The sequence below is a fragment of the Micromesistius poutassou genome (assembly GCF_964030765.1).
Source record: "Micromesistius poutassou genome assembly, chromosome: 22".
In the NCBI taxonomy this organism is placed as follows: Eukaryota; Metazoa; Chordata; class Actinopteri; order Gadiformes; family Gadidae; genus Micromesistius; species Micromesistius poutassou.
In genome coordinates, this window is record NC_140292.1 from 11479912 (window position 1) to 11492284 (window position 12373).

The window sequence follows — 12373 nt, forward strand, 5'->3', positions numbered from 1 at the left end:
ATAGCCATGCTTATACTCACAGTTCTCAAATACAAACGGTAGCCCTACCTAATCCACAATTTGTGAAACCGTTATAATTAATAGGTGGTGGCCAACCAATAGGTTGGTATAATAAGTAATAAGTGGAATAGGATAAGTTGTTATTAAGTTTAACAATGGTCTTTGCGTGTGTGTGCATGCGTGTTGTTCTAGGTCATGGTACCGTCTCTCTCTCATCCGGTACACCAGCTCCTGAACACAAGACGTTTGTTGACCTTTGCGATGACGATGTGTTCCTAAAAGGAGAGGTTGATCGTGTTTCATGTGAGCACCAAGGTGCAGGTCTAACATGTATTCCACACCATTATCTCTCCCCGGTCCTCTCCACCCACCAATTATGTAGCGAAGCCCCATCCCAGAGGAGACGGTTGCCTGGGTGGCTGACGTCTGGGGGACTGGATGGCTTTAAATGACCTCATCTTAAAATATAATAACACCGTGGCTGACAGCGATGAGCGATGGAGCCCTGACGATGAGCGCAGAGAAATGATTGCCACTGGTGCGTGCAATTGCATTGATGCCCAGCCAGGCAGGGCGCAATGCATTGTTACCTGTCTTTTGTCATGGGCAGTTTAGGTGACGAATGAACCACTCCATTCTAGAACGACTGTTTTAGAATGATATTGGAAGTTTTCAAACCGTATAATTACTTTGGTTAAATATTTGTTTTCAGGTCTTACAAGAGCAAAACGTATTCCAATGAATATCGAGACTGAATAAAATAACCCGTGTTGTTATTGGCTGTGTATATAATATGACGGCGTCCTGCCTACGGAGCCATCCAGAAAGCCGTCCAGAAAGCCGTCCAGAAATGTCTCCCCGGCTGGTGAAGGAGTGTTCAGGGCCTGGCAGGCAGCAGTCATAACATGAAAACAAATGGGAGCACGCAGCTTCTGAAAGGGAATGCGAATGCTGTTAGAAAATGGAAAGTGGAATGTTTATTCAAACAATGGTTTCAAAGGCCGCACCGTATCCATTACGACGTCGGCCATCAATCACAGTCAGCCCGGTACGTGTTGACCTCGGTTTACAGACAAACTATCGGAATGTGATGATGCGTTTCAACGGGACTGCAGTGATGTCAGTGTACACTGGATTCTCTACTGTGGAAATGGAAAATGGCTGAAACGGCGTGACGTGCGTATAGCACATGTTGCGTGTGTCATCTATATGAAGTGTGTTCGTGATTGATTACAGGGTCAGGTGGAAGCCTACATCTCCTTCAGAGAGCCCGTCGTCCGCTCTGAAGAGACAGACTTCTACGTGGTGCTGGAAGGTTCCACGCTGAGCCACGTGACGCGGGCGAGGAGCGGCGAGGGCCGTCTGGGGTTCACCGTTCCCGGTACGGTCCTCCGTCTCCACGTCCCACAATGACGTCCTCTTGGCTCTCAACCACAGCCGTCTCTGGACATTAGAACTAGTTATCGACCGATATACTGGATATAGCGTTTGTTACGTGTAGCGGCATCGGCTGATTTATTTTGCAGTTTTTAAATTTTAAAAATGTTTTTTTTATTTTTATTTTCCCTGCATGATTTACAGACAGTTCAATAAATGTTCCTTTTTAAAATAGAGACTTGTAACATTTCTTATCATCATTGTGTCATTTTTATGATGTAAATTTAGGGAGCAAAAGCAGAAAATCGGTATGGGCGTATCGGTCATGGGCTAAGGCTGATCGGTATCAGCCCTAAAAAGTCCATATGGGTGGATCCCTGATGACAACCACAGCGTCCTCTTTGTTCCTCCGCAGGCCACAACGTGGTGGAGGTGGTCTCCGTGTGCCCCTACTCCCACCGGGAGGACGAGCGGGCGCGGCCGTGCGGCGGCACGGCGTCGCTGGAGTACGTCAGCGACGCGGCGCAGGACGCCGCCGGCTACCTGCACGCCAACCGGTCCCGACTGGACCCCCGGAGCCACCTGGAGCTCCAGCGGCTGGTCTCCTCCGGGGGGGGGCAGAGGGGCCGGGACCCCCGCGGCGAGGACCCCGCCTCCGGACCTGAGGACGGCGCGGGCCTGGTGGGGGCGGGCCCGGCGGAGGACGGGGCGGGGCTCAGGGAGCTGGACCAGAGGATCACCGAGGCCATGGCCAACATGGAGGTCCTGCAGCCCTGGAGGAGCCGGCCGGCTGAGGCCCCGTCACCTCCCTCAGAAGGTGATCTCATAGCGCGCGTCGCGTCGGTCCTTCCGTTCACTTTAAAGGTCCCATGACATGCCACCGGGTGTGAGTGTGATTAGCTGCGGGTGTGACGTTACGAGCCGTTTTGAAACGCCCACTCGTGACGTCAGAGGAGCCAGATGTTCAAAACGGCTCGTAACGGCTAATCACACTCACACCTGGCATGTCATGGGACCTTTAAAGGTTCCCTACCGACCAATATACCGGTTGGCCGATTTTATCGGCCAATATTGGCCTAACACAGATATATCGTTATGTGTTTGCCATTATGAAGACTTTAGAGATAGTGTTGAGTTATTAACGTAATCACCTCTTTATATATCCTCTGAAACCTCTAAGCAGAGCACATCCACGTCAACACTCCCAACACAAACAGTTTAACAGCGTGTTCTGTGTGGAGGCCAGTAGCTCCTCCCCCTACAGTTCATTGGTTCCTTTAGCTCTTGGTTTTGACGTGATGTTGCGGTGGTCTGAAGGATTGCTGCAGGGTGAGCAGCCAATCCCAAGGACCTGCTCCAGCCCCAGGATACCATGATATATATAGAATAAAGGCCGATATATCTATACCCTGAATATCGGCCGATATATCGATATCGGTAATCTTTTACTCGCTAATATCGGCATCGGACCCTAAAATCCAGTATCGGTCGGGCTCTATTTTCTATTGACAAAGTTTTTTATTTGTAACATTAAGAGAGTCTGCTTTAGTCTCGCCAAGCAAATCGCCTAGCAAATCAAATCATGTTGCTGGAGTCCCATGATTGGTTAACACAAAGTCGGCCAGCAGTGGTAACCTGTAGCGTCTTTAAAGGTTTCAAATCAACACGACTGGCCTCAGTAGGGATACACTTATTAAGATAAGCTTCTGAAAGTTTCAGCCAAGCTTGCAAATGAGTTTTCTTCGGAAATCAAACAGGAGACCAGGTGTAACTGGGCCTCCTTCAGACGGGCTGCAGGCCCAGGCTCTCTGCTGCCTCCCCCAGAGGTTCTGCTGTGACAGGACGACTGCTGGATCACAGAGCACTTTGTAATCCACAAGTTAACAAGAAGGTTAAAGTTGGAAGTAAAATAAGTTAAAGTTTAATAAATTAAATAAAAGAATCCTTGGGAAACACATGACGTCTGTCCCATCTCATTGATCTACTGATCATTAGTATTCGTTACTGGTTCTAAATATGACTGCATTGTATAGCAGTACAGATGCTTGAGATACCTCCCTAATGAAAGCTAGAACAAGATAATGAGCTTCATTGTTCTTCCCAAGTGAAGTGAAGTGGCCAAATGACTTCTAACCCTATAATCATGAAGGCTTTGTTTGAAACATGGATTGCTTTGATGGCGTACATTGTTGCTTATTGTTTTCCATTTGACCACATCAGAGATCAAACCTCAGCCACAGCCCTGGTTTGATGTCCGCCCTAGTTGGATGTAATTCAGGGCTAGGCTTTCCTTAACCCTGGAGTTGTGCCCTGGTTTGATATGGTACTGATGTACTGCACCATGTAAATCCACAGAATCCCTCACTTAAAGCTGACCCCCCGATTACTGGAACATTGAAAACATTCAGGGCTCTGGTCTTTTATCCAACATTAATTTACCCATGAAGTCAGTGGTTTATTTGTGGTTGCTTATCAGAGTTTCAGGCTATACAGTAATCGCGACTGGGAAATATGTAATGCTAATGGTTATGGTAGTCAAGGTGGTGCAATAAGTATCATGAGGCCAAAGTGGCCATATGTTTCTACTGGTACACTTTTCGTAGACTTGGCTAAGCACTGTAAGATATTCTTTAAAAGCATTTCATGCCTTAATAAGCTTAACAATAAGCTACAACACATGCCTTATTCCAACATTAAATAATTAAATAAACAAGAGCACTTGGCGTATTCTTGATATGATTGTTGCCCTTTTCATTCGATAAGACAAGATGTGGCTACAGAGCAGAAACCTTATCACATGACGTGCTGTGCGAGCCTGCCGGCCTGTTTCAGAGAAGGCAGGGTCATTACTGCCATTAGTTTTCCCCCAGCAGATTAGCCCAGACTCTGAGTAGTTTGCTGTAGACCACTCTGTCTCTATCAGTTTACACAATCTCCAACATCCCTCTCTCTCACTTCACTCTACCCACAGTGTGTCTGGCACTCAGCCAATCGCTTCAACCCTACTCTCCCCCCGCGACTGTAGTCACTGAAGTCCAATCCTACTGGTGGTCAAAATGAATCCAGGGAACATATCATTACGCCGATGGTGTAAGAAATGTTGAACCCGCGGATTATAACCTCAACCTGCTCCATAGATGAAGTGAGTCCACAGATTGGCTTGAAACACTCACACTTCCCTTCCTTTTCCCTGCTCAAGGGAAGGGCCGTGCAAATGAGCTCATGCTTTGAGATCAAGAGATTGCACAGGCCAGCCACAAAGGGAGACTTTATCTGTTATGTCTGGGCCCGTCAGACGAATTTGATGGTGTTTTAACCGTTGGTGAAAGCCCTCATTAGCTGCCTCAGAAGTGAATGTTGACAGCCATGTTACTGGTGAGGTCGAATGAGGTTTCGTGATGGATTCAGCTACATTGATTCTGGTCTCTGATATCGGTCGGATACCAAATGATACAAAAAGTTATATCAGGGAATACATATTGCTGCATAGAACTGCATCAATCATGTCAAGTGTCAAGGTCAACATAATCAGCATGAAATGACTATTTACAAAACCTACTTTACAGGACATACATAAAACGAGAATGTTTATTGTTAATAATATCATTACCGTCATCATTAGTATCATTATAAATTTTTTTAATTTACATTTCTTACTTGTAATTATATTTCTTATTTGTAACTCAAACCAAAACGTTCTTTTTTGTTTCACCACGACGTCCCTCCACACCCCCAGCGGCGCAGCAGCAGCAGCAGCAGCAGCAGCAGCGACCCAGAGAGACTCTCCTCCACCTGGCGGCCCGCCAGGACCTGCTCCACCTCTCCCGCTTCCTGCTGCACCAGCCCCACAGCCACCGGGCGCTGACCCTGCCCAACCAGGACGGAGACACGCCCCTCCACCTGGCCCAGCGGAGCCCGGAGCACACTCTGTTCAGGGCGCTCACCACGTGAGTCTTCCTCCTGGTCAGCGGCGGCGGGGGGGGCGGGGGGGGAGGGGGGGGAGGGAGGGGGGGTGTCTCTCAGAGTTAATCATTAGGACGCCGGCGGGCCACAGACACAGGATCAAAGGAGAGGGAAACAAACCTAAACCCGGGGGGAGGACACCCTGAGAGGGAGCGCAGAAGGGGGGGAAAGGGCAATAGGTGCTGCGCTGCTTATAATGTTAGCAGGGACACTAAGTAGGAAAGTTATGGAATAACACAAGTATAGGGAAAGGTTGGTGTCTGTGTAAGATTTGCTACCCCTTACCCCAGCACGCGACTTTTGCACAGTGTGTGTGTGTGTGCGTGTGTGTGTGTGTGGGGGGGGCAATCTGGATTTTAATCCTGTTCCTTATTTGTTTCGGCTGCTCAGCCCGCCGTTCCCCGCCGGCGGCCATGTCGCGGGGGGCCACTGCCTGTGGTCGGACAGCTCGGGGGTCCTGAGGTTCCACCCCGGGACCCACCAGCTGGTCCTCTCGGCCCCGGGACCCTGCCCTCATGACGTCATCATCGCGGCCCTCAGAGGCAGACTCAAAGACGCCGGCGTGGCCCGAGCGGTGAGCCAGCCTCCTCCGAACGCCCCTCACACCCCTCACACCGCCCCGTCCAGCCCCCGTTGGACCTCTCGGTCTGGGTAGAGTCTGGTGCCGTCTTAATTGATCCAGGTCGTGTGCTTGCTTCCGTGGCTGCGCCGCGCTGGGTTTGCTGCCAACTTGTTTCGTATCTGGCAAACTACTTCTGAGACTAGGTAAGGGATAATGTATAGACAAACGGTCATTATCGGGAAAATAAGCCCCGACAGGGCGAACCGGACGCTGACGCGAAGCGGAGGTGTCTTGCTTCGCCTCTGAGGGGCTTATTATTGATAATGACCGGCAACGTTCTATACCTTATCCCGCTTATCACACGGCTACTTGCCAAAACGAAAAAATAACTTCACACGGTGTGTCTTTTTACAATTCATTTGTTACCAGCATTCGTAGTGTTGATCAGCAGAGAAATAGTCCGGCAAAGACGTTGACGTCGCTTAGCAACCGAATCCGCTGGGGTTGATAAGTTACCGGACTACGGAGTGGAGTGATACGAGAGACGTGAATCAGTGCCACTTTCCTTGACAGCGGTCATTTTATGCTTAGGGTTAGGGGTTCTGTCAATTATCAGAAAATAATTGACCGCCGGAAGTCGGGAAGGCTCACGCAAGTGAACGGAGCGTTCCACAGCATTGAGAAGAGCCGTGTATTAATGAATCATATCACACAGGCCCAAGCTTAAACAAACGCTTTCCAAGGGGAGCTCACTGGCTTTAGCGCTGTCGTCGTCGGAGAAGCCAGTACTTTGATGTAGCTTTGATGACTTTGATGTAACCTCTGAGGATGAGGTGGGCGTGATGCGGGCGATTGACGTGATGAATGGTGAATGAACGATCGAGAGGATTTCTCTGTTCTGTTACAGATCGCATCACTCAGCAGAGACCCTGAGGTGGAGACCCACAGCACAGATCGGAGGCAGCAGAGTGATGGAGGTGAGGTCGAACGGAGCTACGTGGGTGTAGGTCTGAGCCCTTGCACTGTTTTTGCACCTATTTTCAAATGTGGAACGGAAAAATGTGAATCTGCAAAGTATTACATTTTTCCATTGTTCACCGTCTTTGCTACCATGGAAATCCAGAGTTCTTGCGAGAGCACAATTTGAATTTGCTCAGCGAGTCACTCTGGGAACGAGCAATATACTCACTCCCCGATTACCCCAGCCCAGAACATTAACCAATCACATCGGTGTATCTGATAAAGGCGGGCCAAAAGCGTTGCTGTTTTACAGATCGTATACGGCAAGAGTCTTATCTATTGGTTAGCTCCGCTGGTCTGGATACGTCACCCCTTGTATTCTTCTGATTGGTCGTAGTGTTATCCAATCGCGTGCAGTGATATTTTCAAATGCATGCTTGGTGCCGCCCCTCGAGTTGGGCCATTTTCATTACTCGTTTCCAGACCCTACAGCTTTCTAGATGTGGGACTGGATTTCCAGGCTATGTCTTTGCTATTTATTGGCAAATGCTGGACATTTGCCAATCTGCCAATATTACTAGTTTAACGGTTTATAGTGAAGTGGTCGGGGGACGGCCCGTTGTTGAACCTGAGTCTCTCTAACCGCCGGCTCCACCGTGTTGTTCCTACCCGCACGCCTCACACACACACAGGGACTCACACAGCCTCACACACTCACACACACACACACACACACACATACACACACACACACACACACACACACACACACACACACACACACACACACACACACACGCCTGTTTGCTTAGCACCCCCCCTCTCTCCTCCCTACATCCACAAACATGCAGACACACACACACACACACACACACACACACACACACACACACACACAGACACACACACACACACACACACACACACACACACACACACACACACACAGACATACATGCACATGTGTACAAACACACATATGCACATGCACACAGAGCAACACTCACATACACACACTCACATACACACACTACATACACACACACACACAAAGGAAAACCCACCCTCCACACCCTTTTCTGAAGAATAAGCATGTGTCAAAACACACACACACACACACACACACACACACACACACACGCACACGCACACGCACACGCACACGCACACACGTACGCACACGCAGGACCAGCCTGTCTCTGCCACTTAATCTCTGATAGGGTGTTTATGGTTGTTATGGAGACGGCAGGCGCATATCGACTTGTAGACCCAAGCAGGAAGTGTATCACCCTGCCTCTGTATTGACCTCAACCTCATCTGATGCCTCATCCTCCACAAATAACATCACCAGCCCCACCCCCACGCCCACCCCCACCCCCACCCTACTAGGGAGTCGTGCTCTCCCCCCATAGACCCACACCTGGGCAGCCCTCCGTCTCTCTGCTCGGGTTCCCCCCGGCCCAGGAGCGCCGTCCATCCTTGACTCATTCCACCCAGCTGAGGTCCAGAGCGACCGACGTGTTGTGTTGTTTGACAGGAAGTCACGCCCCTGGACAAATGTGATCTTTATTTCCTGCAGACCTTTGCACGGAGACGGGTGATGAGCAGCAGCCTCCGGGCGACGGGGTGAGTGAACGCACGCTGTGTGTGCGTGCACGCGCGCGCGTGTGTGTGCGTGTGTGTGTGTGTGTGTGTGTGTGTGTGTGTGTGTGTGTGTGTGTGTGTGTGGTGGTAGTAGTTTGAATTTGCATTTGTCGGTTTTGTTTTGTTTACGGCTCTGGGCTTTGTGTGGGGCTGTGTTAAATCAACCAGGGACTGAGACTGAGAGCGGCTCATCCCTCTGTGTTGGTTTCCTCCAACAGGTGTTCACCGAACCGCTGGTTCTCTGCCTGGACGATGAGCCGGACACAGAGGACCCACTGCTACCAGGTCTGTCTGTCTCCCTGTCTGTCTGTCTCCCTGTCTGTCTGTCTCCCTGTCTGTCGGTTGATCCGTCTGCCTGTCTGTCTGTCTATCTGTCTGTCTGTCTCTCTACCTGTCTGTCGGTTGATCCGTCTGCCTGTCTGTCTGTCTATCTGTCTGTCTGTCTCTCTACCTGTCTGTCGGTTGATCGGTCCGTCCGTCTGTCTGTCTCTCTACCTGTCTGCCTGTCTACCTGTTGATCGCTCTGTCTGTCTTTAGACTGATCTGTCTGTCTGTGGATCGGTCTGTCTGTCTGTCTGTCTCTCTACCTGTCTGTCGGTTGATCGGTCCGTCCGTCTGTCTGTCTCTCTACCTGTCTGTCTGTCTACCTGTTGATCGCTCTGTCTATCTGCCCATCTGTCTGTCTGCCTCTCTGCTTGGAGTCTGTCTCTCCGTAGACCACGCTCCATAAAGGGATTTAGGATTAATGAAAGAAATATTGCTTTTTTTTAGTTGTAACCTAAGTTGTGGAAGTCTTGAAGGCTCATGTTATTCACTAGATGCAGATTTTCACCTCCACACACACTACTACTACTACTACTACAACAACAACAACAACACAACAACAACAGCACGTCTCCATTCATCGATCGGGCTACCGCCCTCTCCATGACTGACCAGACATGTTTGTTCCGTTGTGGATTAGCTGGGTGTGGAGAGCCTTCCAGACGCGTCACAAAGGGTTTTGAAGGACGGAAACCTGTTTTTTTATATGTGCTGTAAACCTGAAGCAGCTTGATTGACGCACAATAACAAACACATTTTTGCTTTTATAATCCACAAGCTGTTTTCTTTGAGTGACAGATTTATTGATTGTGTGTGAGTGTGTGCGTGTGCGTGTGTGCGTGTGTGCGTGTGTGTGTGTGTGTGTGCGTGTGTGCGTGTGTGTGTGTGTGTGCGTGTTCGTGCGTGTGTGTGTGTGTGCGCCTGTGTGTGCGTGTGTGCACGTGCTTCAAATCGGAATCAATCTTTTCTTATTTCGATGCACTGCTGTGCACCGTGGGATGGTTAAGACAGTGAAGTTATGACTGGTTATGACAGGTGCTGTATAAACGAAACGTGTTAGTATTAGTAGCACCTTTAGAGCAGTAGCAGCAGCAGACCTCTCCTCTCGTGTCTGTGTTGTGCCCGAGGTGCCTTGAGGGGACATGTGTTGCCCACTTGGCCGTCTGCAGTGGCTCAGTCTGAGAGCACAGGAATCTGTCCTGTCACTTAGACAAAGACAGGAATGGGGACAGGCTAGTCCCACTACAATATTGTCTGAGTGCACCCCCACCACCACCACCACCACCACCACCACCATCCCCACCACCACCACCACCATCCCCACTACCACCATCCCACCACCCCCACTACCCCCACTACCACCATCCCCACCACCACCACCACCCTCACCATCCCCACCATCCCCACCACCCCCACTACCCCCACCACCACCCCCACTACCACCACCACCACTCCTACCACCACCCACTACCGCCACCTTCTCCACCACCACCCCCATCACCACCCACACCCGCATACACCACAATCACCACCACCACCCACACGCCACACCCACCATCACCACCACCACCACCACCCAAACCTCCTCCTCAAATGACACCACCACCACCACCACCACCACCCACCACACCCACCTCCACATCCTCCACCTACATCTCCAACACCACCCACACCCACCAACACTACCACCTCATCTGTCATGACCAACGGCACCCACACCCAGCCACTAATGGGATGCGCAGTCCCTCCCCAATGTTCACTTGGATGGACAGGGAACCTGCCTAATCGCAGTGAGAGGAAGAATGTTAACAAGCTGGAACTTCATTGGCTTACAAAAGCTGATCTAAGAGATCCTTGGTTTACAGTGTGAAACACACACACACACACACACACACACGACACACACACACACAAGCACACACACACACAAGCACACACGAGCACACACGAGCACACACAAGCACACACACACACACACACACACAAGCACACACGAGCACACACGCACGCACACACACACACACACACACACACACACAGGCACACAGGCACACACACACAGACATAGTCCCAGGAACTTAGGATTTGTAAATGGAATACACCAGTCAGTGTGAGCACATGGGGTTGGGTAAGGGGACAGTGAAGTGCATTGGGCTGCGATGCTCTAATGAACAGTGACTCTATTCTTCAGTGATTCAGGGTACAGCACGGCTAATAAATAACTTGTTCTTAACTTTCTAAATGGTTGTTCCTGTATGTGGGGGGGGGGGGGGGGGTGTCTGAGTGTGTGTGTCTGTGTAAAGGGGGTGTGTGTGTGTATGTGTATGTGTGTGTGTGTGTGTGTGTGTGTGTGTGTGTGAGACAACACATGTATTCACCCCCCACTAGCTAGTGAGGGGTTTCTCACCCCCTCACTAGTCGTGTTCGTTATTGCCCATGGGCACGGTGGCAGTGCCCAGCTGAATAGTTTCATTGAGATCCCCCACCCACCCCCCCCCCCCCGCCCCCCCAAGGTCAGCGTGGCTCAGAGCGGTGTATGTTGTTGGGTTGTTTTATTTCGTCTGGTCTGGGTCACTGTTCTCATCGCCAGACAATAGCCTCATTGTCAGGGACGGTTTGTGTACAGGGAACAATAAGGTGCACAGGCACATCAATTCTGAACACACTACACATTAGACACACACATCTAATGTGTTGTTACCAGTGCGACATGTGATCACTCACCAGGACCCGATTAGGGGAGCTAAAGTCTGAATGTCTGATTGTTACCCCGGTAACCCCAAACCCCAAAGGTAACCGATATCATAGCATGCGTTTAAACCCGCAGCGGTCAGTTTGAGTCCAGATTTATATCTTATCCTATGTTTTTAAACCGCTGTGCGTTTGAGTTCAGATTTGCACCGGGATCAATCCATAGCCCTACAAGGTTACCCACTGCAGCACTTTTCATCTGAAATGAGTTGTCTGAGGGTCGGGTTTTCCTTGGAGCGGTGATTCATAAGGGGCGTCGGCCCCGAGTCACGCAAGGGAAACATGGAAAACATGGATAGACTTTGTTTTACTTTGGAAAAAGTTCAGGATCTGTGCCTGAGCTCAGCGGAGGGAGGAAATGCCTCTGTCCTGTCCGGGATTTCCTTCTCATTATCTTTGACATGGCTCACTCAGACATGAAAGCCTGCCTGGAAAAGGCCAGGGAACCAGGAAACAGCCGACAGCGGCCGGGCTGCGCTCTCTCTTTATCAGCCCGCCGCGGACACTGCGAACGGGGCCTTGGCAGCCGGCCTCAAACCCAAAACCCTTTGACCTTTTAACGATTGAACATTAAACCTCATGGTCATGTTTGGGCCAAACAATGTGAAGCCTTTGAAAGAGTGACGCAGGGGGCTTTTATTGAGAGACATGAAAACACGTGTTTTCGCTTAGCATTAGATCATTTCTCCGTGATGCAATTGTGCTTCATTTGCACGGCGCGTTCTTTTTTCCAGCAGGCATTTTTGTGAGTTGGTTTTGTGGTCCGTCCAAGTCTCTGCTTGGAGATATTTG

At 50.2% G+C, this 12373-nt stretch overlaps 1 protein-coding gene across 1 annotated transcript in view; it reads left to right on the forward strand.

Annotated features, from left to right (window-relative positions):
- The window catches only part of LOC311367937 (uncharacterized protein), a gene marked incomplete at its 3' end in the record, with an annotated part of 48795 nt that overhangs the window by 5807 nt on the left and 30615 nt on the right, over positions 1-12373 (forward strand). Inside the window, exons 3-9 of the mRNA XM_084486810.1 lie at positions 1237-1381; positions 1793-2194; positions 5114-5324; positions 5731-5914; positions 6810-6879; positions 8442-8488; positions 8725-8791. Of these exons, the coding sequence (XP_084342936.1) occupies positions 1237-1381; positions 1793-2194; positions 5114-5324; positions 5731-5914; positions 6810-6879; positions 8442-8488; positions 8725-8791 (1126 nt within the window). The remainder of the gene's footprint in view (positions 1-1236; positions 1382-1792; positions 2195-5113; positions 5325-5730; positions 5915-6809; positions 6880-8441; positions 8489-8724; positions 8792-12373) is intronic.